The following is a 20,479-nucleotide window of genomic DNA, read 5'->3' on the forward strand; positions in this document are numbered from 1 at the left end:
ACATTTAGGAAACTGATTGGTTATAGCTGTGTGGGAACAAATTAAACAAAAAATGTCGCTCATTCGATTTGATGCCTTGAGTAGTGGAAGCAAAATGATGTGTTTCAGGATTCTGGGTTGATGTGAGGTCATGTGCAGATCCTCGTCCAATATGTCCAAATATTGAGAGACAAGAGGTACTGTGAAAATGGTTATCAAGACCGATTATTACTTATACTTTGGTTACTGGCCAGCATAGGCAGTGATTCCAGTCCAGAGTTTGCAGACTCCAGTATAAAAACTTGGACAGCAAACTTGTTCCAGTGACCCACTTCTAACACTGACTCTCAGTTCTAAGGAGTTTGTAGATGGACTCCCATCTTTAATCTTAAACCTTGGACTTGGAGTGAAGCCTTACACACTGAACTGAGGACCCTTCCAAAATGAGGTGGATTTATAGGTGGAAAAGATTTGAACTCGGTCAAAAGCCACTAATCATTCTGACTCACGCTTTTCCATCTGATCCAGGGTCAGGCTTGAGCTGTTTATTTATCAAGTGTGCCAGCGTCATGAACACATACCCTCATCGATTATTTTTTGCCAGACTGGATCCTTGCTAATGCAGCATAGGCTGGAATTACTCTAGGCCCAGTGCATGTTTAAGAAGATCTTAAGGCTCATTTGAAGTAAAGGGCACAGAGATGATTTTCTTTCTGCACTGTGGGGGGTCACAAATTCATTTTCGCAAAGGTCAATTAGCATACAGACGGTAGAAAATCGCATCGGATATACTTTTTTGAGCAATTCATTTTGACATGTGTTGTATGCAAATTTGATTGGGATTTTTCTCAGAACCAATATGTTATAATGTATATATATAATATACTACATATATTGTATATTAAGCAATGTATATAACACTATACCTGAGCGAAGCTGCTTGATGCGTCCATTGCTGCTGTTTATATCCACAGGCAGGAAGTCTTTGAACCAGGAGATCTCTGGGTCAGGGTTGCCACTGGCCGCACACAGCATGGTGGCTGTACGAGTCTTCTCCACCACCTTCAGCTGGGGACCCATGTCTATGGTGGGGAAACCATGAGGAATCTGGTTCTCTGGAAAACAGAAAGGAAGACATTCTTTTAATCCCCCCACAAATCAAGCATTGTTCCAAAATATGTACGACACTGTTATACCAAGGACAAGGTGGGATATGGTGAAAGAACAGCAAAGTATTGCGCGACCTTGTCAATTCCTGTAACCAGTATATTCAAAAATAATATCTAGACCCCATAGGCATTGATTCACTGTGTCTATTGATTTGGGCTGAAAACTTGAACTAAAACACAGTGCTTGATTATCATTGCATGGATTATCTGACATAGTTGTGAGTTTGGAAGGCGTGAGTAGAAGAGACAGTCATTTGGGCAGAGGCTACTTGGGCTGCCCTGGACATTCCAAGCAATATTAACTTGTATGAAAATCCAACTCGATATAATATCTATAGCAACATACCTGTGCAGCACTGTGATTGTTATTTATTGGAAGGTGATGATTTATCTCTTTTATGAGTCTGATACACTAGCCTTTTCTATTGTCAAGGGACCAGCTTTAATTTACATCTGAAAACCCAAATCCCCTTGAGATGTCTGGCTGTTGTCCCAGTTTAAGGTATGATAGGATGTGCTAAACAGACATGAGGTTTATAACATTACCCTCCTCCTACTGCTGGGCTCCCCAGATGCATACTTAACCCAAGGTTCAAATTCTGCTATAAAATGGTTGTCTAAAAAAGTTTAACAACCAACAATGAGTGTTGGAATTTTAAAGCTAAATAACCCCCAGAGTCAAATGAGTTCATAAAATGATGTGCAGAACGAAGAGGTATTCCATGAAGTAGTGCAAACATGAAGTAAGACGAGAGAGGGTCTTTAATAAAACAAGCCAACATGCACGGGAAATGCTCTCCTTAGTGCTCCTCTGGTTCAGACTCTCACCCACAGGTTTGGACAGAGGCCCAGATTGTTTCATGTTCAGATGTACCACTCTGAATCCTACTAGGCCTCTTATCTCTGAGGTGATACGACCACAGTTTCTCCTGCACCACACATCCACTGTGACAGCTGGGTGTTGGATAGAGAACAGATTCAGTGAATATGTAGGACATCTCACTACAATGGAATACAACTTCCTATCTAATGGATTCTGTCTTGGGGAAATCGTTGACAATGAAAGTGCACAATGTATTACACCTCTCAGAGAAACTCTGAAAATCTAATTCATGATCTACAGTTTAAAATTGTCTAAGATTCCAAGACAAAAACAAATGTTGGTTTTGCAGAGAAAACCTCAAAAGGAGTTATCAAAACACAGCTCCCACAGCACCATAGCTTCAGTGAGTCCATGAATTTACAAATGGTTAGGTGTTAAACCAGAGCCAGTGGGTAGGCTACATGGCATGTGGCTTTATATGTTTTTTTTCTTTCTGGGTTGCTGGATTTAATTATTTAGACCAAAATTCACACTGTGCGATGCAATCTATATGCTGTTCTAAACACGACTGAACAGAGGGGTGCTGCTTAGTGAAGATCAAGATACTTAAAAGTCCTGGTAATCCACCTTCAGATTCGCCAGAAATTCTCAAGGTCTACTTATTTTCATAGACACCTGTGCTGTCACATTTCCAAGCTCTAAGAACTTTGTCTGTCGTGCTCCTGCTGTATCACCCATTACGGCCTTACGGCTCGCCTGCCATCCTGGGTAGACAACCCTTTGTTCTTGTCTTTGTAATTTGATGAGAGAGGGAGAAAAAGAATTTGCGATATTTTCTGAGAGACTGAAAAAGAAAACAATTCAGATGATGTGTGCTTATGTTTGTCAAGATATCCAAGCTTCTCTCATAAAAGCCCGTTACGTGTCTGAGGGTAATCATCATTGAAATGCCTCCTCGGCCTTAACTCGCGTTAGGAAACAGTAGAGACCTGCTATAAATGCTGAGTCACGAAGGGGCTCCATTACCAAGATGAAATACACTGAGCTGAAAAACAAAACAAAAAGAGGTGTAATGTCTCACTCTGCTTGTTGGTCTCGGCTGGGCAGCTCATCATGGATAGGGGTGCCTTTGCCACAGATGCCGGTATGAATCTAAAACACCTGCCAACAATGGGAGGTCTCCAATAGGTTTTGTAGTAATTGGACAGCCATCTTGCTTGGGTCAGACAGGGGTGGAACATGCAGTTAGAGAGCGTGGCAGACAAACCTGACTGACAAGCCACAACTCCAATGAAGAAGAGCTGCTGCTGGCGGCCCTGATCAGTGGGAGGGGGGGTGTTGAGTCTCTCTTGTCTTGACTTAAATGTCCACAAATGAAGCATTATAATTCAACTTCCCATCACTTTTGCCAATATGATGTGTACTATGATGTATGTCTAGTATTAATACAACTGAGAAGTAGCTCATGGTTCCTGTAACATGTAATTCAATGGAACCTTGTTTTATTGGTAAAGTGCAACTGTAATTCAATTGCCTGAGACAGAACCCAATAAAAGCAACCTGGATTGTCTATGGATTAAGGCCAATGGCAACCAGGTTGGGTCAATGCCTGCAGCCAGCAAACACAAGCTAGGGCACTGACATTGAGGGGAATGAATAGGTCCATTGTTCTTCCTGCTTCTGCGCATCACACACTAGGAAACTTACTCACTGCAGTGTGAGCAACTGAGCAGATAAACCTGTTTGCAGTGCTTATGGAGGTACAGTAATTGGTAGAGAACAGGGGGCATGAGAATGATCTGTTTTTATGGTTAGGCTGTTAAATCCTGGTGGCTGGTGGGGGGGCTCAGGTGCAGGAAAAACTGCTAGAAAACAGGAAGGAGACAGTAAAACTTCCACACAAATGAGGTGGGGACTAATACACAGTTGGAACTAACACCTGCAGGAGAAGCCATGAGTGGATAATGAGGGGAATGTTATTATTATTAATAGTAAATTATGTTTTCCTTCAACACACTGCTGCCCCTGTATTACTGGTACTGCAGGGCTGAATTAGGGGACAGTTCATGAGCCCACTGATTTCCAGATTTTGCATCTTCCTCCTTATGCTAACAAAGGAGGGAGAATTCCCTCTTCCCCCGTGGAAGCCAAAGGGATTCACACCGACTGGCCCACGCCCTCTAGAAGGGGATCACAATACTTGTAAAGGAAGAGGACCTGATGAACACTGGAAATATAATAAAAACAAGTTTGCAAGTCTGTAAATACTGTTTTGAACAGTTTTTAAATTGCATTTTTGTGTCCTTTTGTTTCTTCTATTTCAGTACAGTATTCCATGCTCTGGGAACGTCCCCGTAGCCGATGGGGCTGAGTTTTGTATGCTTTAATCATGGTTCAACTCCATAGCATTTGAGATCGGTGCCCTGATCAAGCATAGACACCCACCTATGTAGAAGATATGTAATCGACTGTTTAGCACTCAAGGTTACAGGGAACGGTATGCACATTTCAGAATCGGAGTCCGATACTATTAACGGATTGATTCCCTCCCCTCTCATCAAAAATCCCAAGTGAACCCAAGACCCGGCCTTACCGTACTAACAAGAAAATGATAACATGAACATTTTAGTGGCAGTGGGAGATGGAGGACAAGGAAGAGGTGGTGAATGGGGGGGGGGGGGGGGGTGCGTGCCAGCCTCCTGCCAGCTCCAATTACCAGTGTGAGTGGAGCGTGGCAGTCAGGGCGACGGGTCTAATCAGAACCCCGCTGAAAGGGACCCGTCCTCGTACTCCTGTCCCACTGGGATCTCAATCCACGCTAACGTCAGCCCGGTTATTCTCACCCCAAACAAACTCCTCTCTGTGGGGACAAACGCTCCAGCCCCGAGCCCCTGCTCGGCGGGGGTCCCCTGTGCGGCTGTATCGTTCACTGTAACGGTGTACAGAACCCTCATCTGACTCATTTTCTATTTTTGAGAACCTCCCCACTTCTATTCGCTAGAACGTGGCACCAAGTGTTAGACGTGCTGGTGAATATTTAACAAAGTGCCAAGTCCAGCAACATGCCAGTTTCAGAAAAAGAAACTGGCCGCATGAAATATGAATTGAGGACAGGCTCTCTAGAAGATTATTCATGAGACAACATGAATGCTGGAATAATGGAAATGCATACGTATTCACAAAAAAACCCTGTACTTTGCTTTTCTCCGACCAACACTTAATTTCATTCAGTATTAAAATCCCAACATAAACAATTAAGTACAACAATTGAGTTTTTGTGGGACTTTAAACCCGATGCTCAACTCGTTTCCTGAGAAGAAATAGAAGGCCTTGTGATCTCCATGTGTGCCTGTTGACGGGTGATGGATGACAACAATTAAAGGTGATGTCTCCTTTGATAGAGAGAACGGAGAGACCCCAGCGGCAGCTACACAGCTACTCGCCTCATGAAATATTACTGCACTAAAAATGTACCCTTTTACCCATACATCAGTGATTTTTATGTAGGGGAAAGATGTTTATTTGCCTCTGAGGAGGCAAAGCAAGGACTTTTCTGGCGTTTAATAATTTGCCGAAATGAAATGTAAGTACTGAGCACGCGCCTGTGAGTACCCAAGATTTGGGAATCAAAGTAATTAAATCCAGTTGTTAGGGATCCTTCATCATGTTAACACGTCTTTGAGGAGTCACCAAATCTATGCCATGCCTTTCAGACAGTTCCGTCTTGTTTATTTCTCAACTGCCAGTGCAACCAGTGTGACTGACACACTGCCATAAAGCATGAAAGTCGAGTCTTTGTTCCGACCGGTCTGGAGTCAAACTCTCACTGAACCGCAGACATGACGTCTGCGGAAATGAAGCGTCTGGCCCTGAGGCTGTTCTTGCCGAGAACATCAACAAGCCAGACATTTGCATCTCTCGAAGACACAGAAGAGTGTGAAGGCAGCAGGAGGTAGCTGTACCGAGAAAACAAAACACAACATAACAAGGCCAGGAGTGAAATGCAATGCAGGTACTGGAGGAAGAATGTGTTGTAAACAAGCAAGCGTGCTATATGGAGATTTCTTAGACTGATAAGTGTTTATGAGGAGTGCCTACGTGGAACATGTTGTGCTAGATGATGTTAAAAGAGACTAAATGGTTGTTAAACTCTATTCCCACTGATACCGTTGAACTTTCAACCGTATAATCACATACCAAAGTCATTGGTTTCATCTTGCGAAATGTTTTCTTTTACTACTGTGTATTGTAGGTGACATCATAAGGCACCCGATACCTCATTCAGCTGACGTTACAGAGCATAGCTACTGGTCGCACAGGTATTCGTAGGCCCGCCTCAGTGTTTTTGACTTGCAAACCGCTGAAAGGCGAGTTGTTTTTTCACATGTCGCTGTCCATGACAGCCATTTGACGGGGGCCCTCCCAGTCTCCACTAAATTGTGTTTGGCTGAGTTCCCACCGAGATCTCCTCAGCAGGGATGGTACATCCACGCACTTCTCAGCATCAAAGAGCCTGCATGGAGAATCATGGCATTGATGTAATACTGTTGTAATCAAATGAAGACAAACAGAATCACACTGAAAGAAGTCTAGAGGCATCATGAGGAGGGGAGGGAAACAGTGAGAAGGCCAAGCACATTATCTAGCTGAAATTTTGCTTTCAGATGGAATAAATATTTGTCTGTATGAACCTCACAAACTGAAGATACAAACCCTTTTTCACACAAGGTCAAGCACATTTAAACGTGTAAATTAAAAATGTCCCTCAATAATAACATATAATCGATAATTATATAAGTAAAGTATAAAAACATAATGAAACAGGTCTGAAAAACATGTAACGGCTGTGTCACGAGGCGATATCTCAAGGCTTGGGTGTTCCAAGGAGTTTCTATGGAGACTGGAACATAAATATTGCTGATGGGTCATGGCGTGAACGTGAACACACCTGTGTGTAGTCGAGCTCTACCACAGACACGGCCCCCCGCACCCTCCACAGTCCTCTTCCAGAACAAAGGCAAGCTAGCTGGCTGGCTGACACCCAAGAAGCAAACTATTAGCTGCTGCCGGTTCTATCGTCCCTGTATGGGCTGTTTATACCAGTCTATTTGCAGCAGAAGAGGTGTGTAATGCATGCCATGACCTTTGAAATAATACACTTTTTTGGGGGGTCTCAATGAGCGGAATATTTAGCCTAACTTCCATTCGCCAACTGGCACATAATCAATAACAGTCATCTGAATTCCCCTCCCTCCTCTTCTCCCTCTCCTTCTCTGCTATCCCGCTTCCACTGTCGTCAGTTTGATCAACAGCCCTGCTAGGGGCCTGCGGCGGTTATTTATGCTGCAGCACACCGGTTAGTACATAACCGAAGCACACCGGTTAGTACATAACCGTAGCCCGCAACCCATTACAGCAGCCCAGAGGTGGTCCTCTGCATCTACACTGATAGGCTGACCGACCCAGTCACCTTGGGGGAACAACAAGCGCTGTAGCACAGCACAATCACATCCTCCATTAACTACTGTGTACCAGGAGTGAAGCTGTAGAGACGCTTTTAGGTTTACGATGTACAGTACAGCTCACGGCATGATCATGATCACATAAAACAAGATGTCAATGAGAATTCCGGTTTCAAGCCTATGGATAGTTTTTATGGTTTTACTGTATTTCTCATATAACATGAGTTCCCCCAAACCTGGCTTAAGGGCAGGATCTCCAGCTGTCTCGGCGGTACACGTCTACAGCGAGACACCGAGCTAATCACACACACTATTCATCCAGGTGTCTCAAACGAGGACATGAACAAAGGCCAGAATTTTGAAATGTGACGCTTAATGGAATCACTCAACAGAAGAGCGCAGCAGAGGGGTTTGCAAATAAATGACTTAATTGGTCCTCTCCACAATTCAAATTAATCATTGCCTGTGTTTTATTGTGACATGTTTATAGTAATTACGGCAGATCGAGGTGGCTTATATGGCGAGTCCATAGAAAGGCAGTGGGTGTAGTGGAACGTGGCAGGTTCGCTTAATTAAATCCTCACTGGCTCCATTCCTTTGACAGGCTTTACTTACTCTCTCAGTTAGAAATAATGAACAATACACACATCCTCGACATCAATGTCACCAAGTCAGCTTCGACTTTGATTACATGGGTGGAGTTTGCATACGCATGCATGACCTGTCATCCATTTTGAATCTTTACAAAGTGCTAGTTTAATGAATACGGATGTCAACACAGTGCACTGCATACTTGTTTATTAAACTCATTTCAATACCACAACTTGAAAAACTCATGTTCAAACCTAGTCAGAATGAGGAGATCACCCTGTCAAGAGCTGATATTACCAGTGATAACCTTTGAGGTAATTCTTTCTCAACATTTAGAAAATGTCCCAAAGCCAGAGATGGACCAGTGCCTTTAAAATATGTTGAAAATGTCAAGCAGTAATCCAGGCTACAGTACAGCTATCCCATCACCTCTCCCCAATGGCCTAGTGGGTAAGCCAGGGTCTATAACTGTGTGGATGTTGGAAGATGGGGGTCAGGGTAAGAGGTACTCCCATTAGCCAGCTCATTGAGCGTGGGTATTAGAGCCCCCTGACACACTGCAGGTCCATCCATCCATAGCTATCAGGGCCAGGGGAGTCGTTGGCTCACTGGCCCACAGACTCAGGAGGGGGAGGGGAGGAGAACCGCCCCCCCCTCACCTGTAGCTAAACAGGCAGCCAGCAGGTCAGCTGTGTTTCCTTGGAACTAATTAATCAGGCCCTGAGAGGTCTACTGTGCCAACTCTGAAGGGAGACAGGGACTACGTTTATTAAGTATGGTTTACATATGCAATGTGAAGAGGATTACTGCAATATCACAGTCAAATATTTGACATGGTAAATGTCAGAAATTTGTGAGGTAAAACTTGGGCGGTACTGGAGAGGATGTTTAGACAAGGGTTCAGAGTCAAATAAAATATCTGATACGACATGATGTGATGACTGTTCTTAAATGAAATATCTGAAACACTTTTAAGACACTTGCATCTTCTACCTGATAGCAACAGAGCACTATAAGCATATCTCTGGAATAAACTGACATCCACAAATCACAAATAGCCTCGATGCTCATAAAATAAAGAGCACTTTTAGACAGACTGATGTTAGGGATAGAATGTGAATAAATGAAGCATACTGTACACCTTCATCAAGTAGAATACTGCTATTTTGACACTATCATCTCAACATTTTCAATAATAAACTAAACCAAATAATTTACTCACAGCATATGCTTACCAGCCAGGAAAACACAAAAACGCTATGACGGCTGATAAAATGTAGGCCTGATTCATTCAGTTCATCCCCATAAAATATTCGACCAGTAGAACAATGATTTCCCCATTAGAATCCGAGGCCCCTATTTCCTTTGTTCCTTGTTTTGGTTATCTCATCATGATGTACAGCACCCCCCGGGGCCTTCAACATGATCAGCACTTGCGGCATTTACCACACATATTAGTATTGGGAGATATTGTTTACCAGGAGCACAAACTACACCGACTGGCACATGCAGGTGTAATTTAGGTCAAGGCTGCCAGAGGGCTAATGCCTGGTCTATATGAACATTAGATGACCTCTAAGTCTCGATCCAACTGAGGTTTATACTAATCTCGTAGGCAGATAGAGTACAGGAGATGGAGTTGACACGTTTGCCCTGGCCTAGAAAGCAGCCGTGTCCTCTCCCTTGCATGGTGCCAAGCACCTGAAGGTTAGGCAGGGATGCAGGGGGATGCTGATTGGGTGGCCGGCTAGGAGAGTGATTCCGCCCTGCCATATTGCGTGAGTCCTTGGGAGAGGCGTTGGTAGACAGATGCAGTTTGTATCTGTCAGGATGGTTATGATCTACGACGCTGGGCCTCCAGCCAGCAGATGGTGGGAGAAATTAAACTTGTGACATCGACCATCAGACTGGAGTTTAGGAACAGTCGGAGATCACACCTATGGTAAGGTGCCAAAGTGTGTAAGTGTGTGTGTGATACTGTGTGTCTGTATAGTGCAATTCTTTATAAATAGAAGACAAGCATAAAAGATGAACATCCCAGGACACCTTCAACACAGAGAGGAAAAATATGTATATCTGAAAATGATTCAACTCTCTCGACAGCCAGTAATACAAAATAAAAAATGAAAACTACAGACACCAATACATCTAGGAGAAGAATTAGAAAGTGAGGTGAAAAAGTACTGAAGTTACAATCCCTCGCTTTCTGTGAATGATTTGAATGCTGGAGAACACTGTGGATTAAGTTGTCGGAAAAAGGTGTGGTGCATTAAATCATTCGGATGCAGGCCTACCCACAGTGTTTCTCATGCTTGGGAGGAGGCACAATGAGGTTTCTATGCTGTTTATCCCGTCAGGTTGATGTCCGTACTTGCCTGGTTCCTGACATATTTATTACTCCCATTGTAATGCAGTAATTTTCTGTCTCCACGCCAGCCATGGGACCATAATGCATATAAAGCCCTTTCCAAACCAGTGGTTCCGTAATTTGTTTACTGACACTGAATACAAGGTGACGTTTTTTCTATTTATTTCTTATGGTATACTACTTTATTTTTCCAAATTGATTTCTCTTTTCCAAGTCGACAATTCAGTCCTATTGAAAAAAAAGATAGACCATAATACAGGAACTTGTTTTTCCTCAAAACTAACCTTTTGGGCTCCTGTGTACAGTATTGATTCATTGTTTTCCCATAGAAGCATTGATTTCCATCTCTATTTCCTTGACCCAAAAGTTCCTAATCTCAAAAATGTCTTTACAAAGTTATCTACATTAATATGCTGGTTGATAACTTCAAAAGCTGACGAATGATCTAAAATGCAAGACAAGAAGTAAGTAGTAGTGAGGCTTAAGGGTGCAGCCCTAAGATTACATTCTTGTGTCTAGAGACGAGTCGGCCTGTCATTCACTGCTCCCTCGAAGATAGCACAAGGAGCAGAGTAGAGACAAAGAGATTATCAGAGGAATGCACCGAGACTACCAGGCCTCCTGAATATCATCCAAGATAAGACACCATAGATCATCTTTGCTGCAAATGGGGGGCCATTGTTGGTGCCTAGGTAAACACCAAGGTAATCATGATATAGGTACAGTGTACAGTATCACACTGCCTATGCAATACCACGCAATACCAATACAATACCAACGATTCTCAACACAGGCGAACGCACCCCTCCATACAGATACACCCATCTCTGCCTTCTGTGCCAGAGGGTCAGGTTCTGCTGCATCATCATTCATTCATGCAGGTCAGACCTACAGACAGTGTTATCATTACAGTGGTACCAAATCAGAGATTCTCGCGGCACGCAGCCCACGGACGTCCGTGCTCACTCCCTCCACCTCTCCACGCCACCCGACCCCGGGTCGAGCACAGTTACACAGAAACAACAAAGAGCATGGCAAACGACAGTCTACACAGCTCCAGCTCCGGAGTTGTACGCATTTGGCAACACAAACACACCCACACACACAGACAAACACACACTCAGGAGGAGACCCGTTGAGCTGACTTTGGGGCTCCAAGTGGTGGTGGGTGACCTTCCCCCATCGTGAGAGGGCGTGAGAACCGGCAGGAACAAAGAGCCTTGCCGTTGCGGCGTGACAGAATTACAGAGTGACTCAAGGACGACTGTGAAATGGTGCTGGGCCTCTGAGGGTGAAAACATGCCTTAGCGGTTCCTTCCAGGTGATGTGGCTAACACCACAGTCTGGCATGGGGGAGGGAGTCATACAGAGAGACGACAGGGTGTGGAGGGAGGGATGGGGGGGGGGGGGCGGGCAACAAGAGAAAAAGAGACAGCATGGAGGAGGGCAAGAGAGTGAGAGAAAAAGAGAGAGAAAGAGTGAGCGAGAAAGAAAGAAGACAGGCTAGAGATCTCACCCTTATTGCCTACGAACATACAACAACAGTCCCAGGTATGTTGTGAGACTAGAATGAGGAATCGTCGTCATTAATACCATATTTTGTTGCTTAGTTTAAAAACTCTTTATCCAGATCAACTTTCGTTTTAAGAATTCAAAGTGTTTCATCAGTAGGCTATGTACTGTACTGTCCAGCACTAAGACACTGGATGGAAGAGGAGCCACATGGGTTGCCTGTAGTCAGACTACAGAAAACACCAGCAGTAGTGAGTCAGCCTCTCATACACAGCTATTAAACAGAATGATCATCCATCACACTCTCTTTGGCGCTCCTGTTTTTGCTGTTCAGATGAAATGGACATGACATATCACTCGGGTAAAAAACGGGTAAAAAACAGTCTAAAAATAGAGCGAGGGTGTATGTGCGTGTGTGTGCACTTCAGAACGTACAGTCATTAACTGTGGCTTGGGACTACCAAGATCACAAAAAGGCCCACATACACACTTGCTTGTGATAAATACACTGCAGGCTGTAGTACAGTGGGGCTCAGCTTCTGGCCTGGGACCTGATGCATGTTGGGGGTTTTCTTCCACGTTGTGCACGTCACATTGTCGACATCATATCAGTAGAAACAGACTATGCATATTGACCTGTTTTCTCTTATAGGTCAATCATAAATGATTGACTTACACCAGGATTGCATAAGGAGCCTTGGTTCACTTCTTAACACGTGTCAAGTTCGACATGGTGAGTTTATATGACTTCAGTTTCCTGTCAGTCAAGGGCCGGCGTGCTTCAAGCCCACTGACGCAAGAACTGGAAAACGCCTCCTCACTTCAACAGTAATTCCCTGATTAATGTCATGTTGTTCATGTGTGGCTCGTGTCATGTTGACAGTGTTTGTTTGCGTATTGAGCCGTATTCCTCTCTGCCATTGGGCAAAGAAAAAGAGCGAGCGGAACAGTCCCTCCAGCGAGATGACGCAAGCCGGCCAATCATATCATAATATACATCTGGATAGACGAGGGAGAAGGAATTCATAGGAGATGTGGGAGATTCTGAACAGAAAGCTGTATTTTAATCAAATAGATCAGTTTTAGAGTTGGACTAATGACTCTGGACATGGATAATCTTCCCACTGGCTCGCTCCAGGTGAATGAATGGCCACAAGTGAAAGTTGGTGTGAAAACTCCCAAACTCAGATTGTGGCTTGAACAGAAATCAGGTTGGGTTGGACACGCCTGTGGCCAGACTAATCCAATAACTACACTCACAGGCTGTTAGATGGAAGTCTATCTACCCAGTAAAATGAAGGACTTATCTCAGCACAGGGTGAAAATTACAATAACATCCACTTATCATATTAGCCCCCGGAGAACATCCAAACCTTCGACACAGGTCTGTTTTTCACCTAACAACTTAAAATGCACCTTGTAGAGTCGAGACTGCATTGACGAAATGGCAGATAGTCCGTGACATTGCCAATGTCAGGAATCCTCAGGGCTCACCAATGCTTATGGATAAATTATGGAGTCAAACACATGTATTTGCTTTGGGGCACGTTTAAAGAGAACCTCAACAGCAGCAGTGCTGGAGAGAGGGAGAGAGATGGAGGGGTAGAGAGTAGAGGAAGAAGAGGGAGGGGGGGAGGAGAGAGGGGAAGAGAGAGAGCTGATGCAGTGTGTGTTTGTGGGAGGGAACTGAAAGGAAGATAAGAAGAGCAGGGGAAACGCAGGGTAGGAGCTGAGAGACGGGGGAGGGTCTCTCACCTTCTAGCACAGTGAGTTTGGCGCTAGTGTTGATCTCCCCGGCGCTATTGGTGGCGGTGCACTCGTAGATAGCCTCGTCCCGGTGGGTGCGCAGGGGCTGGATCCGCAGCACCGAGCCAGAGCTGTCATCGAAGTCGATCACCTGACGAGGATGGAACAGGACATTGTGTATCTCTCTAGACAATCTATCTTGTAGTCCCAGTGCTGACCGTACGCCTTCTCTGCCACACAAGCACAGACACACACACACCTCTAGATGCACACTTACATGCACACACACGGTCCCTCTCTTTCCCACACACACGGTCTCCCAGCAGTGTGCAGTGAGATCACGGACAGGGTGTGACATCACACCCGCTGTGATCTCTCTCTGTTCCTACATAGGCTAGCACAGTATAGGTGCAAGGACAGAGGAGAGAGATGAAGAGTAGGACGTTCTTACAGACTCCCGAAGGCGAGAATAAAACCAGGAGGAGAGTGAAAACATGTGAACCTAGATGAAGCAGACTATATAGAGGCATCCAGAGAGGACAAGATTAAAGACAAGGAGGGCTGAGCAGCTACACTAAACATATATATATATATATATATATATATATATATATATGTGTGTGTGTGTGTGTGTGTGTGTGTGTGTGTGTGTGTGTGTGTGTGTGTGTGTCTTTGTGGGGAAGAGTGTTACTCTCTCTAAAGGTGAATTTGGCTGTGCATGGGGCTTCTTTAGGTCAATATATGTGTGTGTGTGCGCGCGCACGCGTGTGTGTGCACGGCATGCGTGTGAGCCGGCAAGAGCTTTCCTGTTGGCGCTCACATAGTCCTGGGCTACGGGTGCACACCTCAAAGCGCTGGGAGCTGACTTTCTTCCCCTTCTTCATCCAGGTGATCCTGGGCTTGGGCTCCCCCGTCGCCTGGCACACAAACGACGCCACTCCGCCCGAGATGCCCGTCTGGTCCTCAGGGGTTTTGACGAAACTCGGCGTGCCTGAGAGCGTCACAGGGAAAGAGAGGGTGGACATGAAAAGAGAGAAAGAAAGGATGTTGGCGCCATGGTCGCACACAGCTTACCATGTAAAACGGGTTATCTACGGATATCGTTTACTCGATAACAAAGCTGACAATAAAAGAGTTCTCGGTTATTGTCGCTGTGAACACCTGGGGCGGGATGGTGGAACAAGCTCCCAATCTCCGTGTGTCTTCACCCTCAGCTTTCTGTACACCAAGCTGGGATGAAGGCACTCCAAAAATAAGGGTGTTCCAGGCCTTATTATGTTCTCCGAAGGAAGTAGACAATCAAAAACATGGACTATCCATCCTGTACTAAGCAAGGAGCACAGTCCATGGGAAGTCAAATTACAACCGTTTCGATTAAACTTCAAATCAACCCTTCGACACTCCGAAAGGGACACGGTGTTAAAGTCTCGGTTGTTGCTATGCTACAATGCTATTACAGAACGCTCCATTATGTTCTACTGTTTATGTGTTGACAAGGCACAGCTTAAGACATCGGCCCTGCTTTTTCTCCTCGTTTTCATTCCTCGCGCACATGTCGTGTTTCATGTGTGACGGAAACAGGCTAGTGCCACGCCCTGCAGCTTAGCGTGTCTAACGACGAAACCCATTCCAGCACCACCCCAACTAGGTGACATAAAAACAAATATGTACACTAACACACGATGCAGAACCTACTAAACATGCCATTGAACACCCTGCACTGTAAAGTAATCTATAACATGCTTGAGATTTTAAAGCCCTTATTATCTTCCGTGCTACACCATATTTCATCTTCAGCTCTATTAGACAGAGAGGCAGAGGAGGGAAGTTCACCTCAGCCCTAGTAATGGAGGGGGGGCCCTCCCCACACAGACACACCAGGCTTTGAATTATCACGCTGTGTACACATGTGGTGTGTGTTTTCCCACAACATGGAAAACCAGTCTGCCCCACAAGCCTATGTCTTTTTGTGTGTACTAATATAAGATCCGCCGGCAACGGAGAACAAAATCAATATCTAGTTAACATAACATAGCACCTCCTGCTAGACACACACGCAGTGTCTCAGTGTGCCAGGGCTGAATCATCCTCCTGCTCATTGCCAATGCTACTTCTATGGATGTATGTGTGTGCCTGTGTGTATGCATGTTTGTGTGTGTACCCAAGTTTGTGTGTGTGAGTGTGTGTGAGAGAGAGCGTCTGTGTGTGTGTGTGTGTGTGTGTGTGCGTGCGTGTGTGAGAGCGTCTGTGTGCTGTGTGTGTGCGTGAGAGCGTCTGTGTGCTGTGTGTGTGTGTGAGAGCGTCTGTGTGTGTGTGTGTGTGAGAGAGCGTCTGTGTGCTGTGCATGCGTGCTGGTGTGTGTGTCCTCCTGCTGCTGGCGGGAGGAGCGGGGGAGCGGGAGAGGAGTGGTGACGGTGTGGCACATTGTCCTTGCTCTAGGACATCTCCACTGCAGCTCAGCTTCTTTTAACCCATCACCACAACCATGTACCCTGGCTGTGTAAGCACTAGATTCTAGATATGTGGACTGCGTGATACAAAAGGAGGGAGGTATACTGCGGGGAGATTGTGTGTGTATGAGTGTGTGTTGGTTTTTCGGGGGAAAAAGGAAGTAAGGTAAAAACTAAAGTGCACAGGGGAGACAGTGAGATAAAAACAGGATAAGGCTGTCTGTGTGGAGATTCCATTAAAAAACAAACAGGTGAAGTGTCAGTGAGTGCGGACTGTGTGTCCGTGCCTGCCTGTGTACCTGCACTGTGTAGCTACATGTGTATGCACTCTACACGTCTTACACATCCAGCCAGCTCACCCCTGACCTCTCCCACTACCCCTGCCAACCTGACATTTAAATGACATTTTCTCCCTGCCTCTCGCTGGAGACGAGGTTTTGATTGACATGACATAATAAATACACCTTTTTATAAGCCTATCCTTTCAATCCTTTAGATTAGGATTTTTCGAGAGAATGACAGTGGCAAAACTGCACGGCAACCGCGAGAGAAAGCAAGGGAAGGAGGGGAAGATTGCTCCTGATATGGCTGTGTGCGTATGTGTGTGCATCAGTGGCCTTAAAGGGTTCACAGCATCAAGATTTGATTAGCATCATTCAGATTTTCAAGAGTTGTTTTCGGGTAACATCTGTCAGCAATATTTCTGTTAATGTTTATCATCATATGGGGGTCATTTCCATCTCTGCTAAGTGCTACAATCAGGGCGCATTAAGCAGATTAGCGCACATGCTTCAAAATAAGCACACAGACTTAAAGCCTGTATAGTGGTAGCTATAACAGGCTAAATCAAATCTGGGAGTTTTTCTTTTGGGGCGGGGGTGGAGTGGGGATTGGGGGGTTAGAGTGGGGATTGGGGGAAGGGGCACAACCTCACAAGAGGGCACTGGTAGCCCTTGATGAATTAATCCTCTTAACCAGACTACCATCTCTCTTCACAAATCTTCAGCGTTGACCTTTGAGAGGACCTTGACAAGAGTGTATTTTCGGATGTGCGCCCTTGATTTATGCTTCCTTGAATATGCTTGGTAGCCCTGAAACATCTGCCTTGACCCAGGCCCCTCGACATCTTTGGGGGTTAGGGTACCCTATCAATTCTTACATTTGGATGGTAGGGGTTTGCTCGTGCCAAATCTATTTCCGGAAAGTTCTTATTTCTTATATTTTCTTGTAGTCCTATATTTCTCTCTTAACTGGCATTTTAGGAAACCCTGCTGGTAGACAATTTTCATCAGCTCTTTCCTACAAGAAGAAACACCCAGCGTCCCTATTTTTCATAGTTTAGTTCTATTTTCAGCCTGTCAGATATGACACAGCCACATGAGAAATACAGTGAGATGTGTCTGACTACCACACAAAGTGACCTGTCTGGGTATGTTAGCAAATCCTTCGATTAGCGCTGGATACAGCCAGTGTGATGAGAAAGTATTTAAGCAAACACAACCGAATTGTTACATTTATTTCATTTAAATTGAGGTTTGTTTTCCTCTCTGCCATCTCCACGGGAACACCACTACGGAAGCCACTGTAATCCACACTGTCCACAGAAAGCTTACTTCTCCCCTCCTCCTCATTCAGGCTTCAGGTTATCTATTTCCAGATATCTCCCTCATTCTACATTGACAGACGGGTGTTTTCTCACTTAGAACACCAGAGATAGGCACACCGGCCACCAGATTAGATCTGGCCCCCAGTCTGCCTATTGACAAATCTGCATAGATCCCTGTAATAGATAGCATTGAGGCAGTCCATTATACGGCCTTGCGGTGTGTGTGGGGGGATTAGCGGGGTGTTCTCAGGTTAACTTGTGCCTACAGCGGTGTCGCTGGGATCAGAGGTCAGGGCATAAATGAAAGACACCTGAGGTCTTGACCTGCCAGGTCCTTGGGGTATTGTTAGAGACTCTTTTGTTCCAAACCAAACAAATCCCGAGGTGTTGGAACAGGTGACCAGGAACACCTGTCAACACACAAATTACCCTTTGACCTTTCCCGTCATGCATTTGGCAGAGCAAGGGCAGGTTAAGGTGGTGGCTTGGTGAAGAATGAGGCAATTGAAAATGTGTCACGTATCAGTGAAGGGGCAAGAAAGGGGGTGCTTGTCAAATGAATAAATGGGGAAATGGCTCGGTAGTGTATTTATCATGATATAGGCTCCTCATTCAGTTTGTGCTGTAAAGCTTCTGGCAACAGCGGTGCTATGGCATGTTTCCCGGGCAGCTGTACTGAAGATTCCCACTTCATGTCGGAAGGCTCCGGAGAAAAGACAGTAATGAATGCAGAGACAGCAGGGAGTCAATGGCACTGGTGTGGCCAACAGTTTGTGGATTCCCAAGTTCTGCTAGAGCACCCATTGAGAGCCACTCTGCTGAGTTGAGTGCGAGGATCGATATGCCACGGCCGAGTGCAAACCATTAATTCAAATTAATAATGAATTAGCAAGTTATCATTTTCACTCGGCACACTTAGTGGGAATTTGTCAGATGGCATCAGCTGTGGTTGCTTTTAATGGGAGCCTTCCATTAAGGTGTTTTTTCAGACCATTTGCAGAGTTGCAGGCTTTATTGCAATGAAGCCCATAATGCAGTCTCCCTGGCTAGTTATTTACCTAGATCAAGTAAAAAGCCTTTTAGTTTGCCTGTTTAATCTCATAAACATTATGTAGCTGGAACTAACTGCACTAATATTTGCTATATTGTAAATATAACACTGTAGCAATAGCTTGCACTGTCGAATAATCAATAACAGGCTATGTTGTTCATGAATACCAATTACCTAACCAAAAGAAAGAAGCGCAGCCTCAAAAGGACAACATCCAAGCCATTTAGGCCAAACAACTCAGCCACAACCTAAACATGTTCTTACTAAACAAACAGGTTTTTATCACCCCCATTATATGCAAGATCAACCTCTCAACAGGAAAATACACACACACAGAAAGAACAACAGCATTAAACTTTCAACCCTCCCTATGACAATCAGGAAAGGCTTCTATCTGGACCCTCCAGCTTTCATTGAATTATTCAGGACGGAGGAGAGAAGAACATAAACTCTGAGTGCAATTACCCAACTTTCTTCTCCTCCCCGTGTGAGCAACATTAAAACTATTAGAGCTTTTATCCTTAGAAGAGAGGCGGATACTGTAGCAATGTCCCCAGTCTGACTCTCTAACACTGCCTGGTCTTGACAATACGCAATTGTTATGAAGAAGAATGGACGTTCAATACCGAAGGTACTTGCCACCACAGCCAAGGTGAGCTTTCATAGCTGCTATTTATAAATGCCTTTGTTTAGGCTCTAGTGGGTGTTTGATGATAAAGATCTTCCCCACATTAAGATGAGTTGTATCATATAAAAAGGTGGGCCTGAGGTTTCGCATGACTTCAGGCGTTTCCACTGGTGCCCTCCCTGTCTGTTCAAACGTGCCACGTTACATGTGGCCAGGCATGTCATCAGGATATCAGTTCAAAGAGACAAGGCAGACAAAGATGCACTGTAGTAGTGTGTCTAGAAATTCTCTGTCCACATAACACAAAATGTCTTTTTAATAAGACACAGTCTATAAAAACACTAGTGCTTTCAGCTAATGTAACGAATACTAGACGATTAGATGTTTTGAGACTTATACCTCCTTGATTTAGGTTAGGTGTTTGATCTTAGTAGTAACTTCTACATTCCCAGTGAGTGAGAAGGTGTACAGATCCTCTCTCACTGTCGAGGGAAACCCAAACTGAAACCCATACATTTTACATTTACATTTTAGTCATTTAGCAGACGCTCTTATCCAGAGCGACTTACAGTAAGTACAGGGACATTCCCCTGAGGCAAGTAGGGTGAAGTGCCTTGCCCAACGTAATTTTGCACGGCCAGGAATCGAACCAGCAACTGATTACTAGCCCGACTCCCTCACCGCTCAGCCACCTGACTCCCCCATAAGCAGCGGATCATTTTAGGTGTTTGCTTGCCAGAAACATCTCCCACTGTATGGCTCCACTACAATTGTTAGACTACGCCCTCTTCCTTTTGAGATGAGGTCTTCAAAATAATTTTTATAACATGAGAAGAACATACATTTCACATTTGTTTTTGCCATTTTAAACTGACCTCATTCTAAAAGGCAGAATCAGACACTGTCTGTGTGCAAGACTTTCTGATGCACCTTGTTCACCAGAGAGCCTCTCAGTTGCAGAACAGTGAAAGGAGGAAAACAACATTTGAATGTATGACTATGCAGCGGCTGGAGCCCTTTGTGATGTTAATGGTCAACTAGTCTCTAAAGTGGAGGTGGGAGGGGCGTAGAGGAGAGGGATGGCGGGGGGCTTT

At 44.8% G+C, this 20,479-nt stretch overlaps 1 protein-coding gene across 4 annotated transcripts in view; it reads right to left on the bottom strand.

Annotated features, from left to right (window-relative positions):
- The window catches only part of LOC136959317 (receptor-type tyrosine-protein phosphatase F), a 110,905-nt gene that overhangs the window by 49,856 nt on the left and 40,570 nt on the right, over positions 1-20,479 (bottom strand). For 3 of the 4 annotated variants that reach the window (XM_067253620.1, XM_067253621.1, XM_067253619.1), the window contains exons 3-5: positions 14,496-14,641; positions 13,660-13,801; positions 906-1,094 (exon numbers count right to left, since the gene is read on the bottom strand). In XM_067253620.1, the coding sequence (XP_067109721.1) occupies positions 906-1,094; positions 13,660-13,801; positions 14,496-14,641 (477 nt within the window). Of the gene's footprint in view, positions 1-905; positions 1,095-6,430; positions 6,449-13,659; positions 13,802-14,495; positions 14,642-20,479 lie in introns of those variants that run through there. The other variant, XM_067253622.1, reaches the window with a different exon arrangement.

Source organism: Osmerus mordax, chromosome 16 (assembly GCF_038355195.1).
Source record: "Osmerus mordax isolate fOsmMor3 chromosome 16, fOsmMor3.pri, whole genome shotgun sequence".
In the NCBI taxonomy this organism is placed as follows: domain Eukaryota; kingdom Metazoa; phylum Chordata; class Actinopteri; order Osmeriformes; family Osmeridae; genus Osmerus; species Osmerus mordax.